This window comes from Pituophis catenifer, unplaced genomic scaffold (assembly GCF_029215685.1).
Source record: "Pituophis catenifer annectens isolate HBS135680 unplaced genomic scaffold, rPitCat1.0.hap2 SCAF_2, whole genome shotgun sequence".
Taxonomy (NCBI): domain Eukaryota; kingdom Metazoa; phylum Chordata; class Lepidosauria; order Squamata; family Colubridae; genus Pituophis; species Pituophis catenifer.
Genome location: NW_027256882.1, coordinates 19,194,226 through 19,210,186, shown reverse-complemented (window position 1 = coordinate 19,210,186; position 15,961 = coordinate 19,194,226). Strand labels below are relative to the sequence as shown.

At 36.7% G+C, this 15,961-nt stretch overlaps 1 protein-coding gene across 1 annotated transcript; it reads left to right on the top strand.

Annotated features, from left to right (window-relative positions):
• The first annotated feature begins 858 nt into the window (after positions 1-858).
• Positions 859-15,961, top strand: LOC139309956 (vomeronasal type-2 receptor 26-like). Its single transcript, XM_070934137.1, has 5 exons — positions 859-1,026; positions 2,876-3,670; positions 10,217-10,429; positions 11,825-11,951; positions 15,051-15,961. The coding sequence occupies exons 1-5, from the start codon at positions 865-867 to the stop codon at positions 15,959-15,961; spliced, it is 2,208 nt and encodes a 735-aa protein (XP_070790238.1). The 5' UTR covers positions 859-864.

The following is a 15,961-nucleotide window of genomic DNA, read 5'->3' as shown; positions in this document are numbered from 1 at the left end:
ACCAGGAGACCATCTCATTAGTATCATCACCACTGGAACAAAAACATTGCGAACAACAACATTACCTTTCAATAGGGCTCCTTATTGTCAGTTTGACACGTAAGTCATTCACTGTGATGGAGTTGTGTTCCCTGTATTTGCAGCTCTAACACCCTCGTTCTTCTCTTCTTATTATGCTTATGTGTGTATTGTAGGCATAATTTCTTGAGTCATTTTTATTTCCATTGCTTCTCTTTAATCTTATTTTATATTAAAAAATCTAAAATCCAAAAATTGTACAAAATAAAATCCAGATTCTACAATTTTCCTGGTTTAATACTGAATAATGACATAAATACCAACTTTGGTTTAAAGTAGTTAAATATTTTTATGACCACTGTTCAATGCTTAATCCTTATAGGAATAAGAGATGTTTTGATTTGAGAAGTTTCTGCTTTTCTGGGTTGTTCTGAAACAACCTCTTCCTATTACAATGTTTCCTCTTTAATGATTGAATGAAAATCAGTTCTGCTACAAATAATGATTTATTTATGATTCTTAAACTTAGTGGAACACTATTTCTATCTCATCTCCCCAACACTTATTAAAATGAAGTGGTGGTGGGTAATTATCATTTGCCTCTGGTTGTGGATCAGTATTGGCTTAAGACTCAAGAGGACGCAAAGAGGATAAAATTCAAAAAGTTTTTGTTATTGCTGTTGATGACGATCATAACGTGAACATTTTTTTAATGTTAGTTTACCTTATGAAAAATTTCGAGCACTACGCTATATTTTTAATATTCAAGTGGTGAGCAAGACTCCTGGGCTTCTGCACAATCTCACACTTGGCTACAACATCCACGACAACTATTTGAACATACTTATGACTTCAGAAGCCTTGCTGGACATGCTCTCTACTGGAGAAGCCAATGTTCCCAACTACAGCTGTGGAAGGAAGGACAACATTTTGACTCTTGTTGATGGAGCTGCTGATGACATCTCCATCCAGATGTTAAGATTAGGAGCCACGTACAAAATCCCACAGGTTTGTTTTTTGTATTTAAGTTGAATGTGGTGGTGGGTTGGTGTGTGATAGATCCAACTGTATGTTCACTTTGGAATTGAAGAACTGCTTTTCACCATGGCCATTGTAGGTGTCATTGTTAGGGATTGGGATACACAGTGTTTAGGAGGCAATGATCAAAGCAGTGATGTCCTCTCATGACATCATCATCTTCATCATTGCTTTGGGTCTTCTGCTGCAACTTGGGAATGCAAGGAGACACTCTGTGTTCAATCAAAGGATTCTCTGTCCAAAAGGAAAGTGCAGCCGAGATGGGAAATTATCTTTTATATACAATCTTAACAAAAAAACATAGTTTCAATTGTAAAATGGATTGTCTTGCTTATACCGTGTTTCCCCGAAAATAATTCCCTGTCTTATTTTTTTTTTTGAACCCCAAAATAAGTGCTTGGCCTTATACGTTGGGATCCGTGGAGCAAGATGGGCTCCTCTTGCCATCTTACCTGATTTCCAGGTCTGTCTCCCTAACACTAACCAGAGGAAATGGCAAGGACCGGTTGCGCATGCATTTAAATATTTTCAGGGAGGGCTTATTTTTGGGAGCAAGCTTATTTTAGTGCATGTGCTCAAAAGCTCAATTGGGCTTATTATCAGGGGATGTCTTATTTTAGGGAAAACAGGGTATCTGATTAAACACATATGTCTTATGCACTCATTAAGGACTACTATCATTAATCAACCACCTTATTTTCAATTATTACAAACATATTAGCCAAGTTGTCAAATATTTTACTTTAAAATAAACATTTTACCCTAAAATGTTTGTGATGAAATTCAATATAAATGGCTTCAGGTCCTCTTGAATAGGGTTGAGAATGGGTGGGCGAACAAAGAATCTCTTGCTGAAGAACAAGTAGGGTTTAGACAGTGTGTTGGCTGACCAAAAGCCCTCAGTATGTAATCCTCAATGGAATTTCATTTACATGGAGGGAAGCATGTGGTGTGGTACCTCAAGATTCTGTCTTAGGCCCAGTGCTCAATTAATGGTATTGTATTAAGTCTATGGAAACTGAAAGACTCCAAAGTTCTGTGTTTTAGAAGAGACAAAATGTCAGCGAATGACTTCTTTACCTGTGACCTTTCTCATTCTTGTGTAAATGGAAAACAAGCTAAAAAGATTGCCGTACAAAGAGTTCCAATATCAAAGCAAAGAAAGATAAGCCATACTCATGGGCCACTACAAATGTACTTTCAAATTGGCAAGTGTTTCAATGCAGAAATGCCTAAACATTTTAAGGTGATATTTACTCAAGCAAGATTTGAGTACTGGACACAATGGTTAAATATGGAAGGTTTAATCAAGTAACTTATTATGGACAGACTTGTATTTGCCAAGCTCCAAAGATAGGCAAAACACATTTATTATGTCAATGTCAGTTATAAAAGAGATTAATATCTTGGAATACCGATTAGACCAACAACCTATTGGGATCCTTATATTAAAACAACATATTTTTTGTTTAGTCAATATTAAAGAAGAACAGTCAATATGGCTCTTTATTTGAACAAAACATTTCAGTTGACATATGAACATGTTGGTCTGATTGCCATAAATTGTAGGGATCACACAGAAATATGATTTGCATTCTTTATTCTTATTTTTTTAACCAATTTTGTTTTATGCTATTGTTATATACAGTTTTGTTAATGCTATCCTTTTTATTCTTTATTTTCATATGGCTTAATGACTAATCAACAATAAACTTCTTGAATATGTTTAAGTGAACCAAACTGGATTACTTTCAAGTGAATATTTTGAAATTGATTTGAAATTGATCTGACCTGAAAGTATTCTTCATTGCTTTTTCAGATCAGTTTTGAATTATTTTCAGATTCACTGCATGATAAAAGTCAATGGCCATTTTATCACCAGCTTTTCCCAAAAAAAGGGATCCTCTACCCAGGAATTGTCCAAGTGCTCCTCCATTTCAGATGGACCTTGATTGGTCTCTTTGCTTCAGATTCAGAAAATGGAGATAATTTCATGAGGACTTTTACTCCTATGCTTATCAGGAATGGAATTTGTGTTGTTATATCACAACAATTCTCAACAACTCTACTTACAGCACCCCATGGTGATGCCTTCTCCAAATGGAGACAAGTCAATGTCTATGTTCACTACATAGAATATGGTGCCATTGTTGAGAGGATTCTTCCTTTTCATTTTATACTTAGGCGTTTGCCAGGACCCATTGAAGGGAAAGTCTGGATCACAACACTCAATGGATTGTATCCACTGAGAGAGCACAGAACTCTCAAATATGTGAATAGTATCTGTACTGTTGATTTTGAAATTAAAAAGGGCCCAATAAAAGATGCTTTTATACCCAGTTTCTTTCTGGATCCACCCTCTGGACATCAGTCATTTGTCTGTTCTTTTTCAAAACATGTCTTTTCTGTCAAAGGCCGGAAAACATGCATTGAGAAATCACCACTGGAGACACAAAAGAAAGAGAACATGGTGCGGGCCACGAATTTCCACCGTTTTTACAGTGCCATTAATACTGTGGCCCATGCCTTGAATGATGCCTATTCCTCCAGATCCAGGAGGAGAAAGAAGAAGGGCAAAGGGAGTTTGGGGGCTCCAAGGCTTCAGCCATGGCAGGTAAGGGGTCCCAACAAGGATCCATCAAACTTAGTTCCTTTGGAATTCTCCAAAGGAGGAGAACTGTATCAACCTATATGTGTTACAGAACTCCAACAAGTTTGGCCAATTTAATCACTCAGGCAACAATGTTCCCAAAAATGGAAATTATGAAAGATATAGTTTGATATTAAACATTGTTAATTTTTATTTTTTAATTTTCAAAAAAACTTTATTAAAATTTAAAATATTAAAATACTAATACAAATACATCTGTAACAAAAATATGTCCATGATAGTTGTACAATTCAATGCCATTTTAACAGCACACAAATCTTAACTCTATGCATATATTCTCAGATATTCTATCTTGATCGAATATATGTAAACACAATTTATTTCTTATTTTGATCTATATATTTCCTATTTTTATTTTCTATACATTGATACCAGTTTTCCCTGATTAAGTAATATTCTGACTCTTCCTTGTTATTTAATTCTATAGTAAGTTTGTCCATTTCTGCACTCTCAAAAATGTTCCAGATTATTACACAATCTGTCGCTGTAGTGGACATTTTCCAGGCTTGTGCGAGTACAATTCTCGTTTCTGTAATAATATGAATGATCAAATATTTAATCTTTTTAGGATATTTTCCCTTAATGATCCCCAGAAGAAACAGCTCAGGCTTCAATTCTATTTGGCAATGTGTAATTTCTTTTAAGCAATTTTGTATTTTAATCCAGTATTTTTTTATTTCTGGGCAAAGCCACCATACGTGAGAAAAGTTACTTTCTGCTTTTTTACATTTCCAGCAGTTAGGGTTTAGATTGGGGTACATTTTTGCAAGTCTTTTTTTTTTTTATTGAAAAAGTTTTTCAAATACAGATTTTTTCCCCTTTCCCCCCCTCCTCCCTAACCCCCCTCCCCCTCCCCTCCCCCTGTGGCTTCTCCAGAATAAAACCCAAATTAATAACAGATTATATAATACTTTACCATCCTTTTTGCTCCACCCCCCATATGCTGACCCTTTCTTTCTAACAATATTATTATATCCCCCTTATACTATACATTTCAAAGCAACATTCAACTGTAAAATTATATAATAAATCCTAATTTAGCAATTTCATCTATTCAGCTCATGATCTATCCATTTCCTCCTCCCCCATACATATATCTCTTAATTCAAATCTTTTACATATATTGATATAACATAACATCCCTTTTCCTAAACTAAACAATCAGTAAACTAACCCACTTTCCTACAGGTCAACATACATAATATTTTCAATATCTTTATTCTTCTGCCCATACCACAAAAAAATATTTACATATATATATATAAAATCCTCAAATGACTTTAAATTTGTAATCCATATGATATCTTCTGTAATGTCTCTCAACTGGATTGTTAATTCCATTACCCATGTTAGGGTAACATCACATCCTAATTCCAACAGTATGTTCGGTATCTTCAATTACCATCTGCCCCCATCAATAGTAAATGTTTTCATATATAAAAAACCACCCGAGTGACTTTATATTTATATTCCATATAGTGTCGTCTATAATGTCTTCCATCTACATTATTAATTCCAACCACCGTGTTGGGGTAACAGCCAGATCTTCTGCATGCCCCAATCCCATAGTTCTCTTGCCTTATAGCTCAACATAAACGTAATCCATTTATCAAAGAGTCCAAACTAGAAAGTTCCAATCCACTCAATTTAAGGCCATCTCACATCCCAAGAGTACAGCACTGCAGAGATCTGTCACTCTCCTCAGGATAATATAAACCAATACTTTGCCTCAACTATATTTTCATATATTCAATCGTCTCTTAAGTAACTGGCATTTCACTGTTGTTTAGTCTAAAAAATTTTGTTTTTGTAGGACCTGCTTCTTCTTTTCTTAATTTTTTGTGGCTTAGATCTCCATCCTGGTTTCCTTTCTATAAGTTGTATATCAACTGTTTGATTTCCTTGCTGATCTGTAGCTTGATTAGTCATCACATTAGAATCCAAAGCCGCCTCTCTTGTATTTATAGATAATCCAACTATAACCTCTGAAGAAGAATCCAGAAGCGGCTCGTCCAAAGGAACCTCTGTGACTTGTTGTTTTTCCATTATCTCCATCTCCATCTGCTTAGCCTGAGTTTCAGTCTCTTGTTCATTTTGCATTTCTTTATTTCCCTCCTGTGTTCCTAACGGAAATGTCATACGTGGAGATGTTAAATCCATTTTAAGAACCTTGTAGTAAAATTCTTCCGCTTTTTCAACAGTTTTTAATTGATATCTTACTCCTTGATATCTCAATATTACACCCACTGGGACATCCCACCTAAATGGGATGTTTTGTTTCTTTAGCTCAGTCACCAAAAATCCAAATTGCTTTCTATCTTTTAACGTCTTAGGCGGCAACTCTTTATATATCCAAATCTTTCTTCCGTTCAGTTCTAAAATAGAGTTGAAAGATTTTTGCACAATATCATTTCTTATTCCTTTGTCTGTAAAGTAGATCACCACATCTCTAGGCAACTGCCTTTGCTTTGCAATCCAAGAATTTACTCTGTAGGCCTTGTCAATCCTACAGAATACCTCTTCAGGATGAACCTTTAAGATCCCAGCCAGAACTTCAACCTTTAAGATCCCAGCCAGAACTTCAGCTGGGATGATTTGAGAAATCTTTCTCAAATCATCTCTATAATTTTCCTGTAGTCCCCTCATTCTGACCGCAAATTCCATGGACCTATATTGCATTATTGTAACTTCTTTTTCAATCCTTTGTTTTATATTATCAGCATTGTAAATCTCGTGATCAGCTTTCTTTTTAGACTTTACTTCTGAGCTATTGTCTTGAGTATTTATCAAATCATTTTCAATTCTTTGTATTTTATTGTCCAGATTATAAATCTTGTGATCAACTTCCTTCATTTTAGACTCTAGTTCTGAATTAGTATCTTTATCCATCTTTATAACTATTTCTGAAAAAGTTTTCAAAGCTGTTACAAACTGTTGTTTCAGATTGGCATATTTTTGTTGTACCAACTCTTTAATTTCCTGCCTGAATTTTTCAAGATTCTGGTTCACAGTCTCATCATGTCTTGCCATCTCCTCCAAAACAAATTCTTTTAGGTTAAAACCAATCTTCTGAGTCTGCAAATTCAAATCTTGTTCATATGGTTTGTAAATGGGGGAACCCCACCCCCCGCTGCTTGTTTGTCTGGCTTTGTTAGTTTTAACGCCATCCTGCCACACAGACAAACTCTTTTTAAGGAAAAGGACTTCTCTCCAGACAATATCAATATCAAATCTCCAAGAGGAAAGAAACATAAAGTAGAATTTTTTCTTTTCAATTCTAGCCAGCACTATTATTTCTGCTACTTTGTAGCTTGTTAAACTATTCAGGCAGAAGGACTTTCACTTTCAGCTTTCTTCTTCTCAAGCCTCAGCTAGTCGCCATTTTAAGGTTTTTTTTTCCTTCGCTTTTAAAATCACTTATAAAATTGTTAAAAATACTTGCGATTTAGGGTCCAGAGTCCAAATCTCATCCTCTTTGTTTAAACAATCTGTTAGTTCTCAGTAGATGGCTTGGTCCTGTCGCCTGGCTCTGCAAAAAGCAGAGTTCTCCCGAAGCCTGGAGCAGCGGCGAGGAAAAGAGGGAGCCTCATCCTGCTTCGTCCCCAAGAGTAAAACAAAAACTCTGGGGACTTCGCAGAGGGCTCTACCTGCCCTCGCCTGCTCTATCTCACATTTCCTTAAGGAAATGGAGTTTTTCGAGCCGCCTTTCAGATGTAAAGGCGGCTCTTTACGAGCGACAGGGCTGGCGGTCTCAAAGGACCGTCTGATGGTGACGGAAGCCAAACCGGAAGCCCCATTTTTGCAAGTCTTGTTGGGGCTAGGTGCCACCAATAGAACATTTTTTACTGATTTGCTTTATATGCGGCGGATTTTGTTAATGTATAATTTTTCTTCCAAATTTTTCCCAATCTTCTAACTCAATATTATGTCCCACATATTTAGCCCAAGCTATCATTGGCCCCTTTACGATTTCCTCTTCCAAATCAAAATTTAATAAATAATTATATATTTTAGATAGTAATTTCTCTTCTGGGCCTTTTCATAATTTGTTTAGTTGTGTTAAATTTGGTTCAAATCCAAATTCCCCTAGATCTTTTTTGTATCTCAGTTGTAGCTGGAGATAAGGCCACCAATCTATAATTATCCCCTGCTCCTTTAATTCTTGGATGGATTTTAATCTTCTCACATTATCCAAAATTTCGTTATATTTTACCGTTTTACCAATGTCTAATGTATTAGGGTGAATCATTGCCTCTGTAGTGGATAGCCAGCCCGGTATTTTAAAATAGTACTTCTTCCTAATTCCCTCCCAGGTCTGTATCAATGAATCTTGCAATGTATGTCTATAGAAATATAAATGTTTCTTGTTTCTGGCATTCCATATGAAAGCATGCCACCCTATCTGAAGATCGTGTCCTTCCAATGTTAGAATTCTCCTGTTCTTTAAATTGATCCATTCCCTGACCCAAATCAAACTTGCTGCTTTATAATAATTCTCCCACACAGGGAGTCCACAGCCACCTCTACTTCTACTATCCTGAAGTGAAATTCATTTTATCCTCGCCTTTTTTCCTGCCCATACAAACTTTAAAGTCATCTTATTTAATTCTTTTAAAAAATTCTTGTCTAGTTTTATGGGGATCATTTGAAATAGATAGAGCAATTTTGGCAAAATATTCCTTTTGATTGTTGTGATTTTCCCTAATAATGACAGATGTAACTTCCCCCATCTTTCCAAATCTTTCCCTATTTGTTGTATTAATTTTGTGTAGTTATCCCTTTTTAATGCTGAGCATCTTGCTCTTAGCCAAACACCTAGATATTTCACTTTTTTTACAATTTGAAGCTCCATTCTTTTCTCGAGTTGTCCCTTTTGTTTCTCCGATAAATTCTTGACTAATATTTTAGTTTTTTGTTTGTTAATTTTGAGGCCTGCAACCCCCCCCATATTTCTCTATCTCTTGCAATAATATCGGTCCAGATTCCAATGGTTCCTCTATGACAAATACCATATCATCTGCAAATGCCTGCAATTTGAATTCTTCCTGTTTAATTTTAGTTCTTTTTATTTCCACATTTAGTCTAATTTTTTGTGGTAGTCTCTCTAGGATCAGGATAAAGAGAAGAGGTGACATTAGACAGCCCTGCCTAACTCCTTTTGTTATCTTAAATAGGTTTGTGGCCTCCCCATTTATTATTACCCTTGCCTTCTGCGTAGAGTAAATCGACTCAATCATCTTTTCAAATTTATCTCTGAATTTCATGGCTTTAATTTGTTGGAACATAAATTCCCAATTCACATTATAAAAAGCTTTTTGAGCATCCAGGAAGACAAGGGCCACTTGTCTCTCTGGGTGCGCCTTGTAATATTCTAGTATATAAATTATTATTGTAGAATTATTTCTAATTCGTCTCATAGGGATAAATCTGTTTTTGTCTTCTCATTTAGTATTTTTTATCCGTTCCACCATCATAAAAACTTTATAATCCAAATTTAACAGTGAGATTGGTCTATAATTCTTAATTTGTTTATTGTCACTGCCGTCTTTAGGGATCAGGGTAATGTATGTCTCTTTCCATGATTCTGGCACCTTTGCTTCCCTCAAGACTTCATTACATATTTCCTATAGTAATAATTCTATCGAATCTCCTAAGTGTTTATAAATTTCCCCTGGCAACCCATCTGGTCCTGGGGTTTTATTACTTTTTTGCTTCCAAATTGCTTCTTTAAGTTCAAATAATGTTATTTCCTAATTTAGTACTTCCCTTTCTTCTTCTTCTCTCAATGAGAACACAATTTCTTCCTTCAAATAATCACTTAATTTCCCCTGTACTATTTCTTCCTGTTTGTAAAGCCTTTCAAAGAATTTTTGTGTAATTTTTTTCTTCTTCTCCATATTACTTTCCATGATTCCATTTTCATCCTGTAGCTGATGTATTATTCTTTTTCCTTTTTCCTTTTTTAATTGATAGGCCAGCCACCTCCCTGGATTATTAGCATATTCAGAATAATTTTGTTTTGCGAATTTTAAATTTCTTGCCAATTCTTTTTGGTCCAAAATATTCAATTTATATTTAACGAGGGCCATTTTATTTTTAATTTGTTCATCCCCAGGATCTGTTTGTAATTGATTTTCTAACTTTTTAATTTCCTCAGACAATATGTTATAATCTCTCCACTTATCTTTATTTCTTTTTGCAATATATGCTATTGTAATCCCCCTTAAACATGCTTTTGTGGTATCCCAGAGGTTTTGTAATGAGGTGTGGTGTTTCTTGTTGTTTTTTTAAAAAAAATTCCAATTCTTTAAAAATCTTTTGGATATATTTTTTTTTTCTTTTAAAATTTGTGGATTCAATGTCCATAACAGAAACTTGTTCTCCTAAGAATATTTACAAGTGTAGAAGAAAGATTCAAATGAGAACAGACAAAAAGGAATAAGTTACAATGTTTATTGATGTTGAAATTGCTTGATGTTCCCATTCTAGTTCCATCCCTTTCTGGAGAAGAATGAATTTTGCAATCTTTCCCATTACAAACTTTACTTGGACCAAAATGGGGATTTAAAGGCAGATATGAAGATCATGAGCTGGGTATATCTCCCCCAAAAGAATATCATGAAAGACCAACTGGTGACTATTGAAAGACAGGGACTTACTATCAACCAAAATCACCTGTCATGGCTAAAGTTGCACAACAGGGTAGGAGAAATATTGGTGTCTTTTCTATTTTCCAAAGAGTTCCGATCCATTTCTTTGGGCTAAACCCATGCACCATGGTTCAGTGTTGAAATGGAGAAGCTGCATGAAAATGGTAAGATAGGTCAAATGCTAGGGATTGTGATTCACTTATTCTTTGTCTTCAAATAGCAAACAAGAAGGTAAATTTATTAACCAGTGCCTGAGTTCAGGTTTGCACTGAACATTGAATCAAGGGTTTCAAGTAACAGACCCATAGCAATCAAAACTCCGAGGCAGTTGGATTCCTCAAATAATAGGTTTATCCAACATGTCATATTGGCACAAGCTGGTGAAAACCGACTCTAAATGTTCCCGTGGTTTTTACCTAATTAAAAGTACAAGTTCTTTCACTTTCTCCAAACAATCAGTCACATGGGCCAACCAGGATACAGTCTAGTTGCTAGATGACTCCAGTCACCCTCCTTCTGGACACCTGGTGGGAATGTCCTTGGTTCCCAAGAGAAAGTATTTTATTTTGGCTACAGCACCCCAGCTATCCCTACTTCTCCCTCCCTTTCCCACAGCTCCAGTTGTGGCAGCACTGAAGCCTCAAAATGGCCACAGCCAGGTCAGCTTCAGGGTTGAGATCAAGACTGGATGGAGATCCTTTTGGTTCCAGTGGGAAATAAAATTTGGAATTAGATTCACCTTGTCCTTGTTGGGGCCAGTGTCCAATAAAAGGACAGGGCAAGCAGTTTTTAAGAGACTCAGATCTAACCAGAGTTATCCATTCTAACCTTTCAACCTACTGGGGCAGTGAAATAGGCCTTCTGCTCCTATGAAGGAGGTCCAAGAACTTTTGTTGACATGGAATCAAAATGACTGGAATGCTGAGAAATAATGTCCTGACCCAGAAAACTGAAGCTTTTGAAACATATTTTTGACTCAAAGAAAAGCCTTTCTAATATCTGAAATAATAAAAGACAATTGAAAGGAAATGCTGCTTAGATTTGGGCTTTGGCTTGGAAGAGGGAACCTCATCTAAAAACCCCTTGAATGCAACTGTTTGTCTTGATTGTTAGCTATCTTAAGTCATTCTGGGAAAGAAAGGAGGCTCCAAATTTAACTAATAACAAATCTGGGTTTGTTTTTTCAAGCCAGTTGTTGTTACCTAATTGTAGTTCTTCAAAAGAAAGCATCCCTAGCTGAGCCACACATGGCTCATATGTGCTGCAACAAAAGATTCCTAATTTACACTTTTTGAGGGACACATTCTCATAACCTCACCTCTATCTCACATCACTACTGTTCTAGAAACTGAGCAGTCACTTTTGCTCTTATTTCAAGAGCATGTCAGCATGTCAGGATGGTTAGTGCTATCATATTTTCTTTGGAATTCATTGTTTTTCTACTTAGTCTCTTCCTCAGTCCAAATGTGGGGAAAAATGTCATCATGGATTTGTCAAACGGAAGCGAGAAGGAGAGCCATTTTGCTGTTACGATTGTGTTACTTGTCCGGACGGGACCATCTCCACTCAGGAAGGTGGGTCACACCAAAGAAAGGAACTGGCAAGTAGAAGTGGCTTCATCCAGAGCATTTTCATGGAAATGCAAGTTAAAAGAAATATAGAAGCTCAACTGTTTTTGTGTTTATTTTAAAATGGCACAAGTTCTTATATAAAGGAAAGAATAACAAAAAAAGGGCCTTGAAAGAGGTGCTGGGAAATGATGGGAAGTTGTGACAGATTGGGCAAACTTTACTACTGCCAGAGAAAATATCATTTCTTTTTTCTTTTTTTAATTTGATTTATATGCCGCCCTTCTCTAGAGACTCAGGGCGGCTTACAATGTGTTAAGCAATAGCCTTCATACTTTTGTATATTTATACAAAGTCATCTTATTGCCCCTACAAACTGGGTCCTCAAAATTTCTTTACTTTACTTTTATTTGATTTATATACCGCCCTACTCCCGAAGGACTCAGGGCGGTGAACAGCCACAAGATAAAACACATAAATACTAAATTTAAAAACAGAATAAAACTGAATTAAACAATTTGGACCAAGACAAATTTAAAACACCCCAATAATTTAAAAACAGATTAAAATTTACATATTTAAAAGGAAAAAAGAGAAAAGATTAGGCCAGGCCAGCCTGGTGGAATAAAAAGGTCTTGAGAGCATGGTGGAATGTGCGCAGATCTGGGATCCTCTGTATCTCCGGGGGGAGCTCGTTCCAGATAGTAGGTGCCCCCACAGAGAAGGCTCTCCCCCTAGGGACTGCCAGTTGACATTGTTTGGCCGATGGCACCCGGAGGAGCCTTTCTCTGTGAGAGCGTACCAGCCGGTGGGAGGCTATTGGTGGTAGTAGGCAATATTTCTGCTTTTAGTATGGATGTATTTTGCCGCATTTACCTTTCTAGGAACATCTGAGTTCTTTGAAAAAATGAGAAATTGTGTTAGGTCCACCTCCCAGAAATATTATTGAAATACACACAACATGGGCCTCTCCTTAAGGACCTCTGAGATGATGTCACTAGTCTACTATAAGGTGGTATAGACAGCTATATATGCACCTCATTACACCCATATTACCAATGTTCCTAATGGTCATTTCAGATTATCCCATCGCCCGGTTCACTCCCACAGAGTTGGCCTCCTCAGGGTACGTTCAGCTAGACAATTTCGATTGGTGACCCCTAGGGGGAGAGCCTTCTCTGTGGGAGCCCTTACTCTCTGGAATACATTACCCCTGGAGCTCCGGATAATCTCTGACCTCTGAACCTTCCACTGGGCCTTGAAGACCTGGCTCTTCCAACGGGCGGGCCTGGGTTGATTCTATACTGATTTTGTAGCTTTTTTTATTCTTAAATCTTAAATTTGAATTGGTATTCCCACGTTTAACTTTATTTATTGGATACTCTGTTTTAATTTGTCTTTTAATTTTTGTATTTTCTGTTTCGTATTGTTGTGAGCTGCCCTGAGTCCTTCGGGAGAAAGGCGGCATATAAATCCAACAAACAAACAAACAAAGAAACAAACAAACAAATTAATTAATTATTTGGAGGACTATCCCAAAGGTGCTTTTTCAAAAGGCAACTGGCCTTTCTTTGCTTTTCCTTAAAAACATTTTGTTTCTCATCCAAAAAGCTTCCTCAGTTCTGACTGAATGGTGAATGGAAGGATTTATATTCCTTGCAGTCATCTGTTCATTAGCACTCCCTTTGAGAATCATTGAGGTCACTTGGAGGTTTATCTATTCCTTCAGGGTCACCCAAACGTTGCAAATGGGTATGGAACCTTGGAATTGCTGAAAGGACTGTGTTGTAGACAGGAGATAGATGGTGTTGTATCATTCCTCCTCCTTTGAAAGAGGGCTGCTCGGCTTTAATGTAGATGACCTTTCGGATCCCTCTTTCAAACCAATGGTCCTCTCTGTCCAGAATGTCGGCTTTGCTGTCCTCAGAATAGTGACCTATCTTCAAAAGAATGACTTTGAAAGACAAAGTGCATACCCATTCAGGTGACCCTGAGGACACAGGTAAAACTCCAAGTGGCCTCAAAGACTCTCAGATAGAGTGCTAACAACCAGATGACTGCAAGGAATATAAATCCTTCCATTCTTTACCATTCAGTCAGAAGTGAAGAAACAAAACCCCTTCAAGGAAAATGGTATAGGTTCTCCTGCTTGAGCAGGGGACTGGACTAGAAGATCTCCAAGGTCCCTTCCAGCACATTCTATTCTATAAAAAGTCTAATTGCCTTTTGAAAAAGCACCTTTGGGCAACTGTGACCTGGATAACTGCAAATCATTTGGAAGACTAGCTTTCTCTGCCAAGCAAATAATTTCACAATAGATTCAGTATATTAAAAAGTGCCATTTGATAGGACCCAGGAAGTGTGTCTAGAAGAATGAATTGATTCAATATTTACCTCAAATAATGTCAGTTCCTATGACGTTTCTGCCTATTACATAGGAAAACATTCTGATTCCATGCCTTTGTGAGAAATCTGTGTAATATGTAAACTGGGAGGGAAAAAAAACTAAGGTAAACTGATTTGAGGATAAGGGTCAAAGGATTAACATTAGATAAAATGTTGTTTTATAAAATATAATAAAAATGGAGTGGTATTAAATTGAAACTAAGAATAAATGGTGATAAAATTGTAAGGTAAACACTTAACAAGAGGTTAGAATATTTTAAAAATTATTTTGATATGACTTGTATAAGATATAAGGTAAAGAAGAATAAAGATATGTTCAGAATTGTTATGCAGATGTAAAAATGAGTGAAAGTGAATTTGAAACTAATTTTGGATAGATATAATGGATTTATATAGATGAAAATGTTAAATTGGCTTTTTCTTAAGTTTTGAATTTCTTTTTTATCTTCTTTTTTTTCTTTTTTGTTTGTTTATAAAAGATGTAATGGAAATTGTGAATTGAGCCTGTGAAAGGAATGTAAGCGTGGTAACCATCTATGACCGGATCGAGATTTTTGCTCTTGAAAGTTATGTTTTTATGTTTAAATTTGAAAAAATAAATAAAAAATATTTACAAAAAAAGAAAAAAAAGAAGAAGAAGATATTCCTTAAAAGATAAAAGGGCAGAATGTTAAAGGAATATTGTTTTTTTGTTCTCAGATATGGAAAAATGCACCAAGTGTCCTAATGATAAATATCCAAATGAGGACAGAGTCCAATGCATCCCCAAAGTTATCTCCTTTTTGTCTTATGAAGAATATCTGGGCATCATCCTGGTCTCCTTTGCCCTACTCTTGTTTCTAAAAACTGGCCTTGTTTTAATCATATTCATAAAATGCCTAGAAACACCCATTGTCAAAGCCAACAATCGGGACCTGTCTTACATCCTCCTGGTCTCCCTCCTGCTTTGCTTCTTGTCTTCTTTTCTCTTTATTGGTCAACCAAGCAGAGCCACCTGCTTTCTCCGACAAACTGTTTTCAGCATCACATTCTCAATGGCCATTTCTTCTCTCTTAGCCAAAACAATCACAGTGGTGCTGGCTTTTTTGGCCACAAAACCAGGAAACCGAGTGAAGAGATGGTTGGGGAAGAGCTTGGCCAACTCTATCATCCTTTCTTGTTCCACTGTCCAAATTTTCATCTGCTCCATCTGGCTGGGAGTTTCCCCACCATTCCCTGACTCTGACCTCCATTCTCAGCCTGGAGAAATTATCCTGCAATGCAATGAAGGCTCTGTTGTCATGTTCTACATCACTCTCAGCTACATGGGTTTCCTGGCTGCCATCTGTTTTACAGTGGCTTTCCTAGCCAGGAATCTCCCTGGGGCCTTCAATGAAGCCAAACTGATCACCTTCAGCATGCTGGTCTTCTGCAGTGTCTGGGTGACTTTTGTGCCCACTTATCTGAGCACCAAAGGAAAATACATGGTGGCTGTTCAGGTCTTCTCCATCTTGGCCTCCAGTGCTGGGCTGCTGGGCTGCATCTTCATCCCCAAGTGCTACATTATCATTCTGAGGCCAGACCTGAATACCAAGGAGCAGCTTACGACCAGAAAAAATGTAAACGTGTGA

Excerpts from the sequence above, each read along its gene's own strand:
- LOC139309956 (XM_070934137.1), top strand. The coding sequence starts at position 865 with ATGACTTCAGAAGCCTTGCTGGACATGCTCTCTACTGGAGAAGCCAAT. Across the intron at positions 1,027-2,875 it reads CCACGTACAAAATCCCACAG|ATCAGTTTTGAATTATTTTC; the intron begins GTTTGTTTTTTG and ends TTGCTTTTTCAG. Across the intron at positions 3,671-10,216 it reads CAAGGCTTCAGCCATGGCAG|TTCCATCCCTTTCTGGAGAA; the intron begins GTAAGGGGTCCC and ends TTCCCATTCTAG.